Here is a 16,985-nt window from a genome sequence, read left to right as displayed (position 1 = left end):
ATTGTAATGAATTTGTATTCCCAGACCAGTTAATGTTTTTGAGATCTGAAGTTACCTTTTAATATGACAACTTTCATGTAGCTTATGTTGTGTCCTGAAGCACAGAAATGTTTGACCACAATTAAATGGGTTTTTTTGGCTGTAATTGTGTCGCGGTGAGTTCTCATTCTTGCTCTCAGTATCTGACCTGTTTCTTCAACATAACCCCCCCCTTCCTATAGGACATATAGTGCACTGGATTAAGTATACCACATTGGAAGAGGAACATGTGAATGTCCCAGGAATCTTATAGTCTTGCTTCGTGTTAGGGATTTGTATCTGATCTTTGGTCTCTACATGAGTGCAGGTTTTACAACTCTTTACATTGCAAGGATACGTTCTTCTTGGTGTATCTGAGGGCATAGAACTTTTGATCATGATGTTTCTTAAATTAGGAGGTTGCCTTAGCATAGGGTAACGCCCCTGAACTGAACAGGGTGTCATAGGGTACTGCACTCCTATCTCTTTTGGTTCAGAGCTCAACCCCCCATAGTTCTGGGATCCTAACCTTTGGTATTGCTCCATCACCATTCAAATCCTAACCACACCTAACACTGCACCCTGTCAGGCACACCAGTGGGTGGTCTAGCTGGAACAGGGTCACCTGCCTAGGGGTCAGACAGACTGGTGGGAGGGGCTGAGTCAGTGCAGTGGTAGCCCTCAGAGAGTGAGGAGCTGGAGGGAGTTGGAGCTCCCTGGGAGACGTTGGCTAGGTCGCAGACTGTGGTCTGCGACCGGAGGAGTCGGAGACCTGGTCGCCGGATATTAGAAAGGGGTGCCAGACTTAGTTTGGGAGAATGGTCGGCACCGGAAAACCTAGTAACCAAACCGGTACTGAGCACGGCGGGGTACTGGACCCTAAATCAGGGAGTAGCTTCACGCAACCTGTTAATTAACCTGTGGAGATTAGTCTCTTTATGAACTTTCCCCAAGAGCTCAGCGATCGAAGGCATCAACACAACGACGGGGATAGGGCTTTCCAGCTTATGCGGCCCACTGAGATCCCAAGTGTCAGCCATCGAGAGCACAGCTCCTCTAGTCAATTATAAGGAGCGGGACCCCGACCACTTCAGGCCAACCGGTCACTCAGAATATCTAAATTCTAGTGCATGGAGGCAGGTTACAGACCATAAGCAATACCAACGGGAGTGGACTCCCGGACGATCTCCCCTGAAGTGGCAGCAGCACCCAGAAACTTGGTTTACTACCGTGTCAGAGTCTGCTTTATGGTCGCATCAACACCAACACGGCCTGACTGAGTACGCTGCCTTCTCCTGCGTCCAACCTGCACTACACTCCCCTACACTCCACCATCCAGAGTCCAGGAGCCTCCACTACCAGTGGAGGGAACGTCATCTGGCTGCCCCGCTCCATCTCTCATGTGTATTCCCATCGGCAGTACTTCCCTTACCACAAACCATGGGTGGCGTCATGAACATTACTCCCCTTACCGCGAACCACGAGTGGCATCACAAACATTACTCCCCTGTAAATAGCCCCCTTTTCATTTTCGGGTGACCTCGAGCCCCCGGGTCCGGAGACCCTCGAGCCACGGCAACCCCGGATCCGAGCAGTCCGACTGCTGCAGGGGCAGTACAATAGCAAGGGAGGATCTTTGAATATTGTTTTTATTGTTTTTAACCGGTCATTCTTGTGTAGAACATGGTGAAGTTTCTTAGCCTTTTTTCTCAATACCTCAAGCTGTGGGTTGTAGGTCACCACCAGAGGTACACGACTATTTTCCTCTTTTTGTTTGTATTGAAGCAGTTCACTTCTAGAAGTTCATGTGGCTCTAATGAACTGATCATCAATGGAGGTTTGGTGGTAGCCTTGGTTTAAAATATCTTTTTAAGATGGTTTAAGTGTTCATCCCTTTCTTCTGGGCTGGAACAGATACAATTATATCTGAGGGCCTGGCTGTAAACAACAGACTTTTTAATGTGTTTGGGGTGGAAGCTGTCCCAGCTCAGGTATATGGAACGGTCAATAGGTTTACGATACACCAATGTCTGGATTGAACCATTTTGAATTTTTATGGTGGTATCCAGGAAGTTGATTTCTGTTTTTCAGTGCTCCAATGTCAAGTTTATGGTAGGATGAAATGCATTGAATTTGTCATGGAATTTTGGAAGTTCATGTTTAGACTCTGTCCAGATTATTAAGATGTCATCGATGTAATGGAAATAGGCCAAAGGTTTGATGGAGTAGGATGGTAAAAAGTCATTTTCCAGTATAGCCATGAAAAGGTCGGCATACTGCGGTGCCATTTTACTGCCCATAGTTTTCCGCCAAAAGAGAAAACGTTGTGCGTGAGGATAAATCTGGTGAATCTTAATACAGACTCAGAAGGGATCCCATTGGCTTCAAGAAACACTTGACAGGTGGTTAGTCCATCTTCATGTGGAATGCTAGAGTATTAGGATTCCACATCCATGGGGGCTAAGATCATACTCTCAGGTAGGGGACCTATTGTAGATAGCTTTTTTAAAAGGTCAGTGGTGTCCTGTATATAGCTGGTTGGTTGTCTTCCTTACCAGTGGCTTAAGGACATTTTCTACCCACCCAGAGATTTTTTCAGTGAGTGTTCCCACCAATGAGATGATAGGCCTCCCTGGGTTACCTGGTTTATGAATCTTGGGAAGCATATAGAAAATTCCTATCCTAGGATTCACAGGTATTAAGTCCAGAAGGTTTGTGGAATCTGTACACAGACATCTGGTGACTCTTTTCAATTCCTTCATATATTTTGGGGTTTTATCATCATCCAGTCTCTTGTAGTACTGTATATCCGTCAGCTGTCTGTGTGATTCTTTAATGTAGTCCGTTGTATTCAGGAGAACTATGGCGCCACCTTTATCTGCTGGCTTAATTGTGATCTTGTTTTTTGTCAGACTGTGAATTGCCCTTCTCTCCTGCACACTAATATTAGATGTTTCTTCTGCTTTTTTGTCAATATTGTGGACTGTACCGAATAGCTAAATCAGTCAATATATTGATCCAAAATGGTGTTGCGGCCAGAGTTTCTCTTATTCTCTAGTCTGACTTGTGTTTGGCTGTTTGAAAGCCTCAAAGAACCATCAAAGAGCTCTTTCAGTCTCCGTCTCCTGAAGTATTGTTCCATGTCGCTACAAAGTTATGACAAAATGTGAGACCTCTGGGAAGTACACGGAGTTCTAGATTAGTGGGTTTGTATGATGACAAATTAATAACACAGCTGACTGTACCTGTGTCCCTCTGGCAGTTTATCTTGGTGAGTGTGGTGTCTAATTTATCCGTGGACAGCACACGTCCGACCTTACAATGCATTCAAGCCCTTAAATTAATCAAATTGGTTTGCTTTAGCACATAGAAATGGTTATTCATAGTTGGAAGGACTGTAAAAGAGTCTTATGTAAAAGGTTTCTAATTGTTCAGAAGAATGTTAGTAGAAGTGATTTATTTCTGTCCTTTCATGTACTCGTTTTATTAATTAGTACATTCTGTTTGCTGTTTGGGTCCGGTGGCTTGTAAGTGAATACCGATATTGTGGTGACGGCTGACGGGAACAGCTTCATGCTTGTGAGGAATTATGTTTTTTTTTTCTTTTATAGCAGCCAGTGAATACTATTTTTGTATATTAAAAACCCTAAATATGTTTCTCAAAGATTAAAGGGATTGTCCAGTGGCTAAAGATTGTACTTTAAAAGGGCTTAGACAGGAAAAGCAAAATAAATAATTACTCACCTTCGCTCATCCCCTGTGATCGTAACAACTGCCCAGTTTTGGAGGAGTGTACCACCCCCGTGTCAGTGGCCGAGCCGCTCGGATCCGGAACCGTGGTGGCTCGAGGGGTCTCCGGCCCCGGGTGGGGGGTCACGCGGACACTCAAATTGAAAAGGGGGGAAATATGTACAGGGGGATTGGAAGTTTGTGACGCCACCCACAGTGCGTGGTAAGGTGGAGTACCACCGCTGCTGTTGGGAGCGTCCGGTGGCGGTGGTATGGCAGCAAGCTGTTTAACCCCTCCGTGGGTAGGAGTTTTTGCCACGGGAGCCCGGTGATGGTAGTGAAGGGGTGCCGTTGGGGAGGAAAGGGTTTTCTGCGTACTCAGTCCAAGAATACTGACGCCGACAACTTGTAAACCAGAGTCCTGAGCACCGCTGCAGCAGGGAGGGAGCACACGTGGATCCGTGCTCCTTGGTGTTGCTTGTTAGACTGTGACCTTTTCCATGGTACTCTCTTCACTATTTGGACCCTGTAGTGTGGAACTAGTCGGGTGTTACGAGGGGGACCCGGGGAAGCGTGCCAAGATGGGGAATGGACAGCTTCCGCCGGTCAAGGTCCACTGTGCGGTGTAAGGGACCGCTGCTATGGTGGGTGAAGAGTGAGCGGGTTGCTGCTAGCGATCGTCTGGAATGTCACAGACGATCTATGTACACCGGTCTGCCCTAACCCGTGTGGGTTGTATGGCAGGGATCACACGGCTCGGTGTACCTGTTGCACGGGGAAGCACAGAGGTGCCCACGCACGTGTGCCAGTGGAAGTCACGAGAATATGGCACGAGGGTAGCACAGAGGTGCCCACGCACGTGTGCTTTCAATAACCAGGTGAGTCCAGTGGAGACTCGAGGAGCTCACCTGGGACAGGAACACGGCCTGTAGAAGGAGCTACTGCCGGAGCAGCAAGGCAGGGACACGGCCTGCAAACCAGGTGCTGCCTAAGCAGCAAGGGCCAAGCCCACAGAAGAAGATAATGCCTGAGCAGTGGCGTGGCAGCACGCTGCCAGACATCCAAACATAGAAGGACGGTCGCGCGCCGCCATGATGGCAGGAGGAGCTTTTAAGGAGGTGTAGCTCCAGCCAAGGGCGGGCGCGAGGCGGAGATGACGGACTTGACCCAATCAGGATCCACGACATCCCAGCCTGGCCAGTCAGGATTCACCACGTCACCAGCCTTGTCATCAAGCCGTGTGACGTCAGTGGGCGAATCAGGATCCACCAAGCATAGCACATGCTCACCCTCCTGCCTCTGGGAAATAGAGGCGGGATCCTCGGTCTCACAATGTGTAGAGATAACGGGAGTCTCACTGCTTCCCTGAGCAGTAAATCTCTGCACATTGCGCAACCTCACAGACCTTCGAGGCTGCTGAGCAGGAGGAGCTGTGGCAGGCAAGGAATGGGAGACCGCCTCATTTCTTGCAACAGGAGTACCACTAGGTGTCACCCTTGTGCTGCCTCTCTGAGGAGGTTTCTCCTGCACTCTGCGCAGTCTGGCAGACCTTCGGCGCTGCAGAGCAGGAGCGCTCGTGGCAGGCAAGGAGACTGTCTCATTCCTTGCCACAGGAGAGCCACGAGGTGTAACAGTCGGGTCCCGCTCAACCGTATGGCTAACGAAGTGAGCTTGCTCTCAGGGTTCACGCTTGGGATTTTCTGGACTATGTGCTGGGAAAGTCCTATCCCATAGTTTTGCTAGTACCCCGATTTTGGAGTGGGTGGAGGATGAATCTTGAAGACTTCACCCTCGTCGGGTAAATTACCAGGCTGCGTGAAGCTACTTCCCGGCCTAGGGTCCACGTACAACGTCGTGCCCTGGCCCCTGCCCGGAGATGGCTCAAGGCCACCGGCTGCCCTCCTTGGCAGATCTGTGCCCCTTGACACGATCTCCTGCGACCAGGGTTCCAGCTGCTACCAGGTCCAGACCAACGTCTGCCACCTAGTATTCTACAAGGAGCCCTGCTCCTGATGTCATCTCTCTCATCCTCACACTTCACTTCTCCTCTGACACTTCTCACTTCCCCTAGCAACCCCCCAAGTGCGTGGCCCTATTCCCTTCAGGCCCCCCAATGGTGTGTCTGGTGGGTGTGGTGCAAAGTGTTCCTAGGGTTTTGACTTGCTCTGCTCTTAGCAACACCGAAGGACAAGGATCCGTAACCAAGGAGGACTTGAATACCATGCTGAAGGGCAGATTGCACAATACCCTGTGACGACCTGATAGGCCAGGGCGTCACACAGATATAACACCGCAGTGTCTTCAGACGTCTGCATTCCATGTCTCTGTTCTGTTTGAACCATTATAATCTAGGGGCATGTTCACATCTGTTTTCTGGACCAAGTTTTTGAAAAACAAAAACAAAATCCCCACCGATGTGTCCTTTTCTGATTCGTGTAGCAGATCAAACTCCACACTGCATGTCAATGGTTCAATTAAACCCTCATGACGGGGCCAATTACCATTTTTTCGTTTCCGATTTTTGCTCCCTTTCTTCCTTTTTTATGTTTCTGCCTGCATAGACATATGAGGGCTTGTTTTTTGTGAGACGAATTGTATGTTTTAGTGACATCATTCATTTTACCATATAGTGTACTGTAAAACAGGAAAAAAAAGTTGGAAGTTGGAAGTGGGGAGATATTGTGAAAAAAGTCACAAAGATTTTAAATGATTACCAAGTTTTTGCAACTTATTACAGTTTTGGTAAATTGCGTATCATGATGAAACTAGAGATGAGTGAAAACATAGAAGTTCAGTTTGATGGGTGCAGCCGAACCAATCCTCCATGGGTTTGGATTTGACTCGAATGCCAATGAAAGTCACTGATTGGCAATTTGAGTCCCTGCCCACATGCAGCCAGCCATAAGCAGATCACTTCTGGGGGAAAGTGAGGGGGTTTTCATTTTTTTGTTGGGGGTTGCACACTACATCTGATAAAGCTGTTGGGGCTGATAAATGTCCATAATTGTGCACCCCCTTAATAGCACGCTTTAAATACCATTGTCAGGTATTGATAGCTTTATGGAGTTAACAGCAGTTGGCACAGACGACATCTGATAGGTATAACACAGTTAGGGGTGCTTCACACACAGCGAGCTCGCTGCCGAGATCGCTGCTGAGTCACGCTTTTTGTGACGCAGCAGTGACCTCATTAGCAATCTCGCTGTGTGTGACACTGAGCAGCGATCTGGCCCCTGCTGCGAGATCGCTGCTCGTTACACACAGCCCTGGTTCGTTTTCTTCAAAGGCGCTCTCCCACTGTGACACACAGATCGCTGTGTGTGACAGCGAGAGAGCGACAAATGAAGCGAGCAGGGAGCAGGAGCCGGAGTCTGACAGCTGAGGTAAGCTTGTAACCAAGATAATCATCGGGTAACCAAGGTGGTTACCCGATATTTACCTTAGTTACCAGCCTCCGCAGTTCTCACGCTGCCTGTGCTGCCGGCTCCGGCTCTCTGCACATGTAGCTGCTGTACACATCGGGTTAATTAACCCGATGTGTACTGTAGCTAGGAGAGCAAGGAGCCAGCGCTAAGCAGTGTGCGCGACTCCCTGCTCTCTGCACATGTAGCTGCATTACACATCTGGTTAATTAACCCGATGTGTACTGTAGCTAGGAGAGCAAGGAGCCAGCGCTCAGTGTGCGCGGCTCCCTGCTCCCTGCACACACAGCTAAGCGGTGTGCGCTGGTAACTAATGTAAACATCGGGTAACCATACCCGATGTTTACCTTAGTTACCAGTCTCTGCAGCTTCCAGACGGCGGCTCCGTGCAAGCGCAGCGTCGCTTGCACGTCGCTGCTGGCTGGGGCCTGTTCACTGGTCGCTGGTGAGATCTGCCTGTTTGACAGCTCACCAGCGACCATGTAGCGATGCAGCAGCGATCCTGACCAGGTCAGATCGCTGGTCGGATCGCTGCTGCATCGCTAAGTGTGAAGGTACCCTAAGTATCTGACAAGAATGGTGCATGCTCAGCTCCTGAGCCCACTAAATACAGCAGGGGCATACACAGGCAGAAGAGGACCCATGTGCAATAATATTTGCTGTCCAATAATGTGTCTGTTACACAAACTGTGTGCTCCTTTCTAGATAAAAGTGGTGTCATTACATCTTGAGCACCTGTGCGGTCCTACAGGTTGCACCTATGGTATGTCCGCCTTGGATCCATACTCTTTATTATGTACATCACATCATGATGGGATGGCTTTTATACTTTTTTGTTAAAAATAATGTCAGTTAAGTTCCCTATGTTCTATTGCTATTTATTAATTTACTTACTGATGGGTATTTTCTCTTTTGTCTTTATTCTAGGTTTTACATACTTATTATAGTCTATGGGGCTGTTCACGTGTCCGAGTATTTTAGTATACTGAGTGTACATTTAACAAGTAAAAAACACAAATCCTTATAAAATTAATCTTTAATGATAATTATTAGAATCGCCCAGGTGAAAAAAAGCACAAATACAAGTACAAAAGTGGAAACAATGCTGGGTGAGGGGTGGCTAAATACAATCAATATCAGTTGGCAGAGGTCCAGAAGATGGTGACAATCGCTACAATGGGTAATAGATAATAATGGCCCTAGTAAATCTCTAGATTTGACCCTTGCCTACCAATGGAGAGTATTGTCGCGGGCTGAGGAGGGGACGCTGCGCTCTCCCACTGCTCGGGTCCGGCTGCTGCTGCTGCTGCTCGGTGGTGGCTCGAGTGGTGGGCCGGATCCCAGGGACTCGAGCGGTGCTCCTCGCCCGTGAGTGAAAAGGAGGGTTTGATTGTGGGGATTTGATATTGTCTGTGACGCCACCCACGGTTGTGGTGAGGTTGGTGACACCACCGCTGCTCTGGACGGGGATCCCGGGAGCGATGGCAGGGAGCAGCCTGGATGTTAGTTCTCCCCTCCGTGGGTAGGGGGTTGGTTGTCCCTAGGCCCGGTGATAGGGTAGGGATGGATGGCAGGCGGGTTACAGTTCCTGGTGAGGTGCAGGGTCGCGGGGGCAGCGCTGTGCCGCACGGCACGGTGGTACTCACTCAGCCAATGATAAACACAGAGTCTCCGGTAAAACAAACGGCTGGATGGACGGGTCCCACAGACGGCTGCGGTGTTTCTCCTCCCGGCAGGTTGATGGTGACTGACTTTCCCTGCACCTGTGTAGTGTGGACGGTTCCAATGGGTTCCCACCGGTAACCCGCTCCTCCAGCTTGAAGGTTGCTGAAGGAGCCCCTTTTGCCTGTAGGCTCTGGCCCTGGGAACTTTAGCCTTGGCGGTGACTGTGTTTCCCGCTAACGGTTGGACTGTTGCCTTCTGTCGGGACTTGGCTGCTGGGAAACCCAGGAGGTTCCCTTCGCTAACGGATTTGACAAATTGCACGGCGACTCCTAGCCTTGTCGGGGTCCGTAAGCCCCTGCCGGATGGTGCTGGCTTCTCTTTGCGTACCGGTCCGGTACCGCCGGGCCACCGCCCGTCCACGGTCCTTACGGCTCTCTCCAATCGGCCTCTCCTGCAGACGGTCACCACCGTCTGCCAACCTTGCTGTTCCGTCCGGGCCACACACCCGGACCACTGTCTGTCTGCTCCTCTACCACTTCACTCCTTCCACTTCAAACTCTAAAACTCAACTCCTTCCTTTTCCCGCCTCCAGGACTGTGCACTCCTCGGTGGGCGGGACCAACCGCCTGGCCCACCCCCTGGTGTGAGCATCAGCCCCTGGAGGGAGGCAACAAGGGTTTTTGTCTGACTTTCGTGTGCCTGACCAGGAGTGTGGGGTGTGTTGGTATAGTGCTTGTGACGTCCTGGCTTGCCCAGGGCGCCACAGTATGAAACCCTAACTTCACTGGGCACCCCCGTTCTACGTCGGCTAACCCTCACTCACCCTTCAATCACCGAACCATGTGCAAAATTAATAAATCCAGGGTCAGGATGGCATGATTCTTTTTGTCTTTTTTGATTACCATTATAACAAATATGCAATAGTTGTTCTATGATCAATGTATTTAGTTACTTACATTTCATTATTACTTCTAAGCATTGATTGTGTGCTATTGTGCCAGGGAATATCTATCCCTGATCAGGATGATATGACTCTGATTGCCTTATACTGATTATTATGATGACAAATATGTACTAATAGTCCTACAATTTGTTAATCATTGGCGCATATTTATTTTGCGCATGGTAGGGTGATTGAAGGGTGAGTGAGGATTCGCCGACGTGGACCAGGGGCGCCCAGTTAAGTTAGGGTGTCATACCCTCCGTTGGTAGGCAGGGGTCAAATCTAGAGATTTACTAGGGCCATTATTATCTTTTTCCCATTGTAGCGATTGTGACCATCTTCTGGACCTCTGCCCACTGATATTGATTGTATTTAGCTGTCCTTCACCCAGCATTGTTTCTCCTTTTATACTTGTGTTTGCGTTTTTTTCACCTGGGCGATTCTAATAATTATCATTAAAGATTAATTTTAAAGGGATTTGTGTTTTTCACTTGTTAAATTTTCTGTGACTATCCCAATACTATTTGATTTGTTAGCCTATACCAAGTGTACACACAAAAAAAGGAAATATGTCTGTTTCAGATCTGAGCTATGAATTTAACCTATTCATTCAAATCAATGGTTCCATTAAAAAAAACAAAAAACGGACAGCCATCTCTTTCTCATTAGAGGGTTATCTGTTTTTGTTTATTGGAAACAAAAAGCTAAGATTTTTTTTGTTGCATACATAAAGATGTGATGTTTTACTGATGGTAAAAGTCAACATATGGGCCAAAAATGGATGAAAATCAAATCCAGGACTCAAGCACTGTCCGAATGAGGCCTTAGGCCATGTCCACACGTTGAGTATTTGGTGATTTTTTTACCTCCGTATTTGTAGCTAAAACCAGGAGTGAAACAATCAAAGGAAAATTATAATAGAAACACGGGCACCACTTCTGTATTTTGTGCCCACTCCTGATTTTAGATTACTAACCCTGGGGTAAAAAACTAACTAAATACTCAACGTGTGCACGTAGCCTTAGATTTTATTCATATGGATATATTTTATGATCTTACAAAGTCCACAAGCATATGGACCAAATATACACTGTTTTGAAGGAGCTCTAACATGTACAATGTAGAAGAATGTAGGCATGAGGTGTCTGAGTTTTCATATCACTGATAATTTATTGTATACATGTGTCACCTTCTCTATAACAGCTGCTGCCAATCGCACAGATCCTGTGTTTGATACTTTGAGAACTGGAGTCATAATGGCAAATAAAGAAAGAAAAAAAGGGCAAGATGACAAGAAAAATGTAAGAAATCTTTGCATGTAAAGTGTAAAGATCAAAGATCAATGCATTTATTTCAGTGAAATACTAGTAAGCATAAAGTACAAATTTGTATTGTATTCCTGTATTGTTATTTGAGCTACGTGCATCTGCAGTACCGTGCTTCCCCGAAAATAAGACCTCCCCCAAAAATAACACCTAGCAGGAGTTTTCAGGGACGTGCAAATATAAGACATCCCCCGAAAATAAGACCTAATTGCGGTTCAATACTGAAATGGCCGTCCTGCAGTAAAAAAGTTAAAGAATACTGCAGGACACATTATTATAGAATGCAGAAACCCCCAAAAGATAGAAGAAAGAAGAGAGAAGACCCCGCGATCATACTCACCAGATGCTGACCGGGAGCAGAGGAATGCATCAAAGTCCTGCTGCGGAATGCACACACACACACACACACACACACACACACACACAAACACATCAGATCACATATGTGCACAGACAGTCCTGCTAAGTCCTGCTGGAAAATGAAATTTCCATCTCCAAATAGCAGAGGGAAGCATGAAGTGCTCTAAACTTTCCTGGTAGACGACTGCACTGACTTAGTCTTGATAAAACACAGTGGACCTACACCAGCAGATGACATGGCACCCAAGCCATCACAGATTGTGGAAACTTAACTCTAGACCTCAAGTATCTTGGATTGTGTGCCTCTCCACTCTTCCTCCAGACTCTGGGACCTTGATTTCCAACTGAAATGCAAAATATACTTTAATCTTAAAACAACACCTTGGACCAGTCCAGTCCAGTTCTTTTCTCTTTGGCCTAGGTAAGACGCTTCTGGCGTTGTCTATTGCTCAAGAGTGGCTTGACACAAGGAATGCGACAGCTGTAGCCCATGTCCTGGATACGTCTGTGTGTGGTGGCTCTTGAAGCACTGACTCCAGCAGAAGTCCACTCCTTGTGAATCTCCCCCAAATTTTTGAATGGCCTTTTCTATTAAGGCTGCGGTTATCCTGGTTGTTTATGCACCTTTTCTACCACACTTTTTCCTTCCACTTAACTTTCCATTAATATGGTTGGATACAGCACTCTGTGAATAGCAAGCTTCTTTAGCATTGACCTTTTGTGGCTTACCCACCTTGTGGAGTGTGTCAGTGATTGCCTTCTGGACATCTGTCAAGTCAGCAGTTTTCCCCAAGATTGTGTAGCCTACCGAACTAGACTAAGAGACCATTCTAAACTCTTCGGAAGCCTTGGCAGGTGATTTGTGGTAGTTATTCTAATTTTCTGAGATAATGACTTTTGGGTTTTCATTGGCTGTAAGCCATAATCATCAACATTACCAGAAATAAACACTTGAAATAGATCACTCTGTGTGTAATGACTCTATATAATATATGCGTTTCCCTTTTTGTATTGAATTACTGAAATAAATTAACTTTTTGATGATATTCTAATTTATTGAGATGCACTTGTATATGTCACTAATTAAATCAAATATAACATTAATTATAAAATCTCTTTTAAATACAAGATTGGTTAAATTTAGGATATATGATGGGTAAATGCAGCTCATTAGTGGATCAGTATTTTGCATGCTGGGGAAGACGGTTGCCACCTATAAATCCCAGACAAAGTACAGTGACTTGTTGGCGCACTCCGTGGCATGTAACACGTGACGCACGTACATCGTGGCTTCTGACACTGCTGAGATATATTTTGATTTTACAGCAGTCTCAGTATAGAACTTTTTGCCATTCTCTCTTTCCTGTGCCCTATTTTGATCAGCTTTCACTGTGTCATCACTCTGTAGAGAATTTTTGTTTTATCTGCATTTTTTTCACTAACTCTCCAGGGAAATGAAGTTCAAACTTTTCCAAGGTCTTTTTGCCGACTTTCATTCCTGTGCAAATGAGTACAGCGCTTGACTGGAAAATGAGCCCAGCACTGATATGATAATTGTGCTGCTAAATGCTATGAAGTGTAGGAATACAAGTAAAATATTCTGATTAAAATTGCCCTTGTTTTATCTTCCTGTGTATACATGACTGTATTATTTCCACCCCCCAGCCTGCTGCTATGATTGATGAGGAACCGGAGCCGCCAAAACAAGAGGAAGGAAAGCAGGAAGGCGGTTAGTGTCTTCTCTCGTGATCTTTGATGTTGTGCGTTAGGCGATTCAGAGATTGTGGATTTACCATATTCCATTAGTCTTCAATTGTGTTGAAAATATTTTTTCATGAGTGTTAATATCTACAGTTCACCTTACAGCCCACAGAGAGTTATGTGTCAAAAGAACAATTTAGCCAGTAATAGTTGCTCTCAGTAATATCTTCCCTGACGTGAAGGTCAGACTTATGATTCCATGGAAGGTCAATTCAGCTTTGTATCCTCTCCAGGGAGATAATGAGCTCCAATTATAAATGAGTAATCATAATTAGAAGACCCCTGTTTTAATTGTTTCTGAAAAGAGCTTTGAGGTCTCAGAACAAAATGTGCTACAAAAATGTGATTCCCACCACTGTTGTCTTGTTTAATCCTAGATTCTCCTGATGGTGACAAAAAAGGAGATAAAAACGCACAGGATGCAAAGGTAATTGCTGTTTTTCCAAATGTATCCCCTTCCCCTAAGGCCAATAATAAGGGTAATGCCTGATACAGACAGCACTAGTGATGAGCGAGCACTACCATGCTCAGGTTCTCTGTACTCGTAACGAGCGGTTGGACGCTCGGAGTACCGAGTATAACGAAAGTCAATGGGAAACTCGAGCATTTTTTGGGAAAATTTATATAATAGCACCCACTTTGTAAAAATGGCCCCGACAGTAGCTCCTACACTGTATAATGGCCCAACAATAGCCCCCCACACTGTACAATGAATCCCCATACTGTATAATGACCCCCACAGTACCCCCACACTATATAATGTTCCTCACACTGTATAATGGTCCACACCATAAGTCCATACACTTTAAGGACCTCCACACTATATTAAGGTCCCCAATACCTTATGATGCCCTCAGTCACATTAAAAGTTTTAACTAAAATAAAGAGATATGATATACTCATCTAATCCACAATCCTGATGAGTTCACCAGGAGTATGTACTGTTCTGGCAGAGCTGCCAACAGTATGCTCTCCTGACTTCCATTCTCTTACATGCCACAAAGGATTGAATTATCATAAAACACAAAAATAGAAAAGAGCATGAGATAATACAAGGAAGCAAGCTACATAAACGTGACGAGTAGTGATGAGCGAGCACTAAAATGCTTGAGTGCTTGGTATTCGAAACTGCTTGGATGGGCTCGATTCGAGTAACAAGTATAATGGAAGTCACTGGGAAATGCAAGCTTTTTTCCAGAAGAGCCCCCCCAGGAGGGCTGGGGGAAGCAGGAAAATCACTGAAATGGAAAGAAACTATATTCAAATGGAATGGGAACAGCATGGATAATATGCCTGGATGCATTTCTTACTTCCAGGTCACTGCTGGGAACAATGTTGTCAGAGTATTCCGTATTTTTCATTTTATAAGATGTACTGGATTATAAGACGCACCCCAAATTTAGAGATATAAAAAAGGGTAAAAAAAATAAATAAAAATGAGGTCTGTCTTATACTACAGTGTTGTCTTACCGGAGGGGGCGGCAGCAGTGGTGGAGCGGAGTCACAGGAGGCATAGGCTGTGCTAGCAGCGGCGGCGGGTCCGTGAAGGCGGTGGTGAGTCTGTGGTGTCAGCGGTGGGTCAGTGATAGCGGCGGGTCAGTGACAGCGGCGGGTCAGTTACAGCGGCTGCGGCGGGTCAGTGACAGTGGCGGGTCAGTGATAGCGGTGGGTCAATAGTGGATCAGGCCGGTGCGGTGAGTGTCCCAGTCTGTCCGCAGTCCTGGTTCAAATGATAGCACCCAAAGCGGTGCATGTGCAGATGGAGCTCTCATCCAAAAGCTCTATCTACACATAAGCTGACTGCCGGAGCGGCGCATGCGCAGATGGAGCTCTTATCCAAGAGATGCACCATCATTGAAACTGGGACAGCGGACAGACTGGGACACTCGCCGCACAGCCACCCGCCTGCACAGAGTGGCAGCCAGCAGGCCGCCCACCCGCACATAGAGGCAGCCGGGATAGAGAGGCAGCCGGGCGCTGGCACCGACAGGCACCCGCCCACCCGCACGCAGCGACAAGCACCTGGCCGCCCGCACACAGAGCTGCACAGACAGCCACCCCCCCCCCCCCGTAAGCTATGTTCGGATTTTAAGACACACCCCTCATTTTCCTCCCAAATTTTTGGGAGGAAATTGCGACTTATAATCCGAAAAATATGGTATGTGTGCACACGTTGCATTTTTATATGTGTTTTTGAGTGCAGATATGTCACAAAACCTGAAGGAAATCTTGATGCCAGCAAAGTTAATGAGAATCCTGAAGTGTCATGCAGACGTTGCTTATTTGTGACTACAGCATGTAAATTTTTTCAGCGGTTTTGCAGCCTATTTTCACCCATTGACTTCAATGAAGTCAGTAAAAAAACTCTATATTCGAGATGCATATGAAATGGTGCAGAAATGTCTGAGACCAAATACTCAATGTGTACACATATCTTTATTGCTCTTCTATAAGTATGCTGCTGCTGCAACCTAAAGACAAAAATCTTTTAAGGGGCAATAGATTTTTGTTTCCCTATTAATACTGGAAAGTTTGCAGGCATATATTATATACCTAATTTAAAATGTGCAAGACGCGTGGTAAGGGACGGGGGAGGGGACGTGCTGCTGACGATGCACATTGTGAGTACTCAACAGACATGCTTATCCACAAGACCTAGCTTCCTGCTCCACTTTGCAGGGGGTGCAGGGCACCACTCTTGAAGCCAGAACAGTGCAAACAGGTGGTTAGTTGGATGGCAGATAATGATTCCATTATGCTTACTAGCACCACCTTAACTTCCACACAGTCCACCCTAACTAGCCAATAGTCTGGACCACATAATCCTTACCCTAATCCTACTTCCTTCCACCATGGTGAGGTCCAGGAGACAAGTGATCCCACACTCGGACACTCCAACGAGGTCCTCATATTCCTATTAATTGGTTGTGGCCTCTCGCCATGCACGTTTCAAGAAGGACATGATGAGATGTAGTAATGCCCAAATATGTGAGCAGCCATTGTCAAAAGAAGACCAAGGTGGGAAGGTTGGGAAAAGCAATTAATGTCTCAAGAGGTAGATAATGATGAGACAGCTGCCAACAAGTGATGTTGTTAAGGCAATAAGTCAGGAGACCCAGAGTGCAGAAGTGAAAAATGAGATGGTGGATGATGAAGTCACTGACCCAACTTAGGAACGTGCCATGCAGAGCGAGTACAGCAGTGCAGAGGTGAAGTGATCCACACCACCACAACAAGTAGGAAGAGGCAGCACGGTGGCCAGAGGAAGAAAGCGGTATACTTTTCTCCATGGCGCACACACGGCAAGATTCCAGGCCAATGTTTAGGTGTTCCCATTCTGTTGTTTTTTTTAAGGAGGTGCAGATGATAAAAAAATGGTCATTTGCAACCAAAATCAGCAGGGGCCTGATTATCACCAGCATGCTTAGGCACATGTCATCAAAGCACCCAACTAGGTGGGCCGAATGCCTGGGTCGGGTCCCCAATCAGTGTCTGTGGGTGACAGCACTGCCTCTTCCCATGTGCTACGTGCTTGCCAATGTTTTGTCCAGGACGCAGGAGCCAATGCCTCCCACCCTGCACCTGTCATTGCACATTCCCAAGCACCATCAGCAGCCAGGTCCAATTCTTTCTCTCAGAGAAGTGGAGGACATTGAGACTTTCTGCAACCTCATGGAGGCAGCTGTCCATTGGTACTCTGTTCTCAGCCATCAGTATTTTTCCGAGTGTGCCATCTTCACCTTACACCAGCACGTGTCCCAT

At 46.6% G+C, this 16,985-nt stretch overlaps 1 protein-coding gene across 4 annotated transcripts in view; it reads left to right on the top strand.

Moving 5' to 3' along the window:
* STAC3 (SH3 and cysteine rich domain 3) overlaps positions 1-16,985 on the top strand; it is a 159,579-nt gene that overhangs the window by 117,818 nt on the left and 24,776 nt on the right. For all 4 annotated transcript variants that reach the window (XM_075337070.1, XM_075337069.1, XM_075337068.1 and 1 more), the window contains 3 exons: positions 10,981-11,078; positions 13,128-13,191; positions 13,601-13,650. In XM_075337070.1, the coding sequence (XP_075193185.1) occupies positions 10,981-11,078; positions 13,128-13,191; positions 13,601-13,650 (212 nt within the window). The remainder of the gene's footprint in view (positions 1-10,980; positions 11,079-13,127; positions 13,192-13,600; positions 13,651-16,985) is intronic.

The sequence above is a fragment of the Anomaloglossus baeobatrachus genome, chromosome 2, assembly GCF_048569485.1.
Source record: "Anomaloglossus baeobatrachus isolate aAnoBae1 chromosome 2, aAnoBae1.hap1, whole genome shotgun sequence".
NCBI classification, from domain to species: Eukaryota; Metazoa; Chordata; class Amphibia; order Anura; family Aromobatidae; genus Anomaloglossus; species Anomaloglossus baeobatrachus.
Note: the sequence above shows the minus strand (reverse complement) of the source record. Positions and strands in the feature narration are given on the sequence as shown.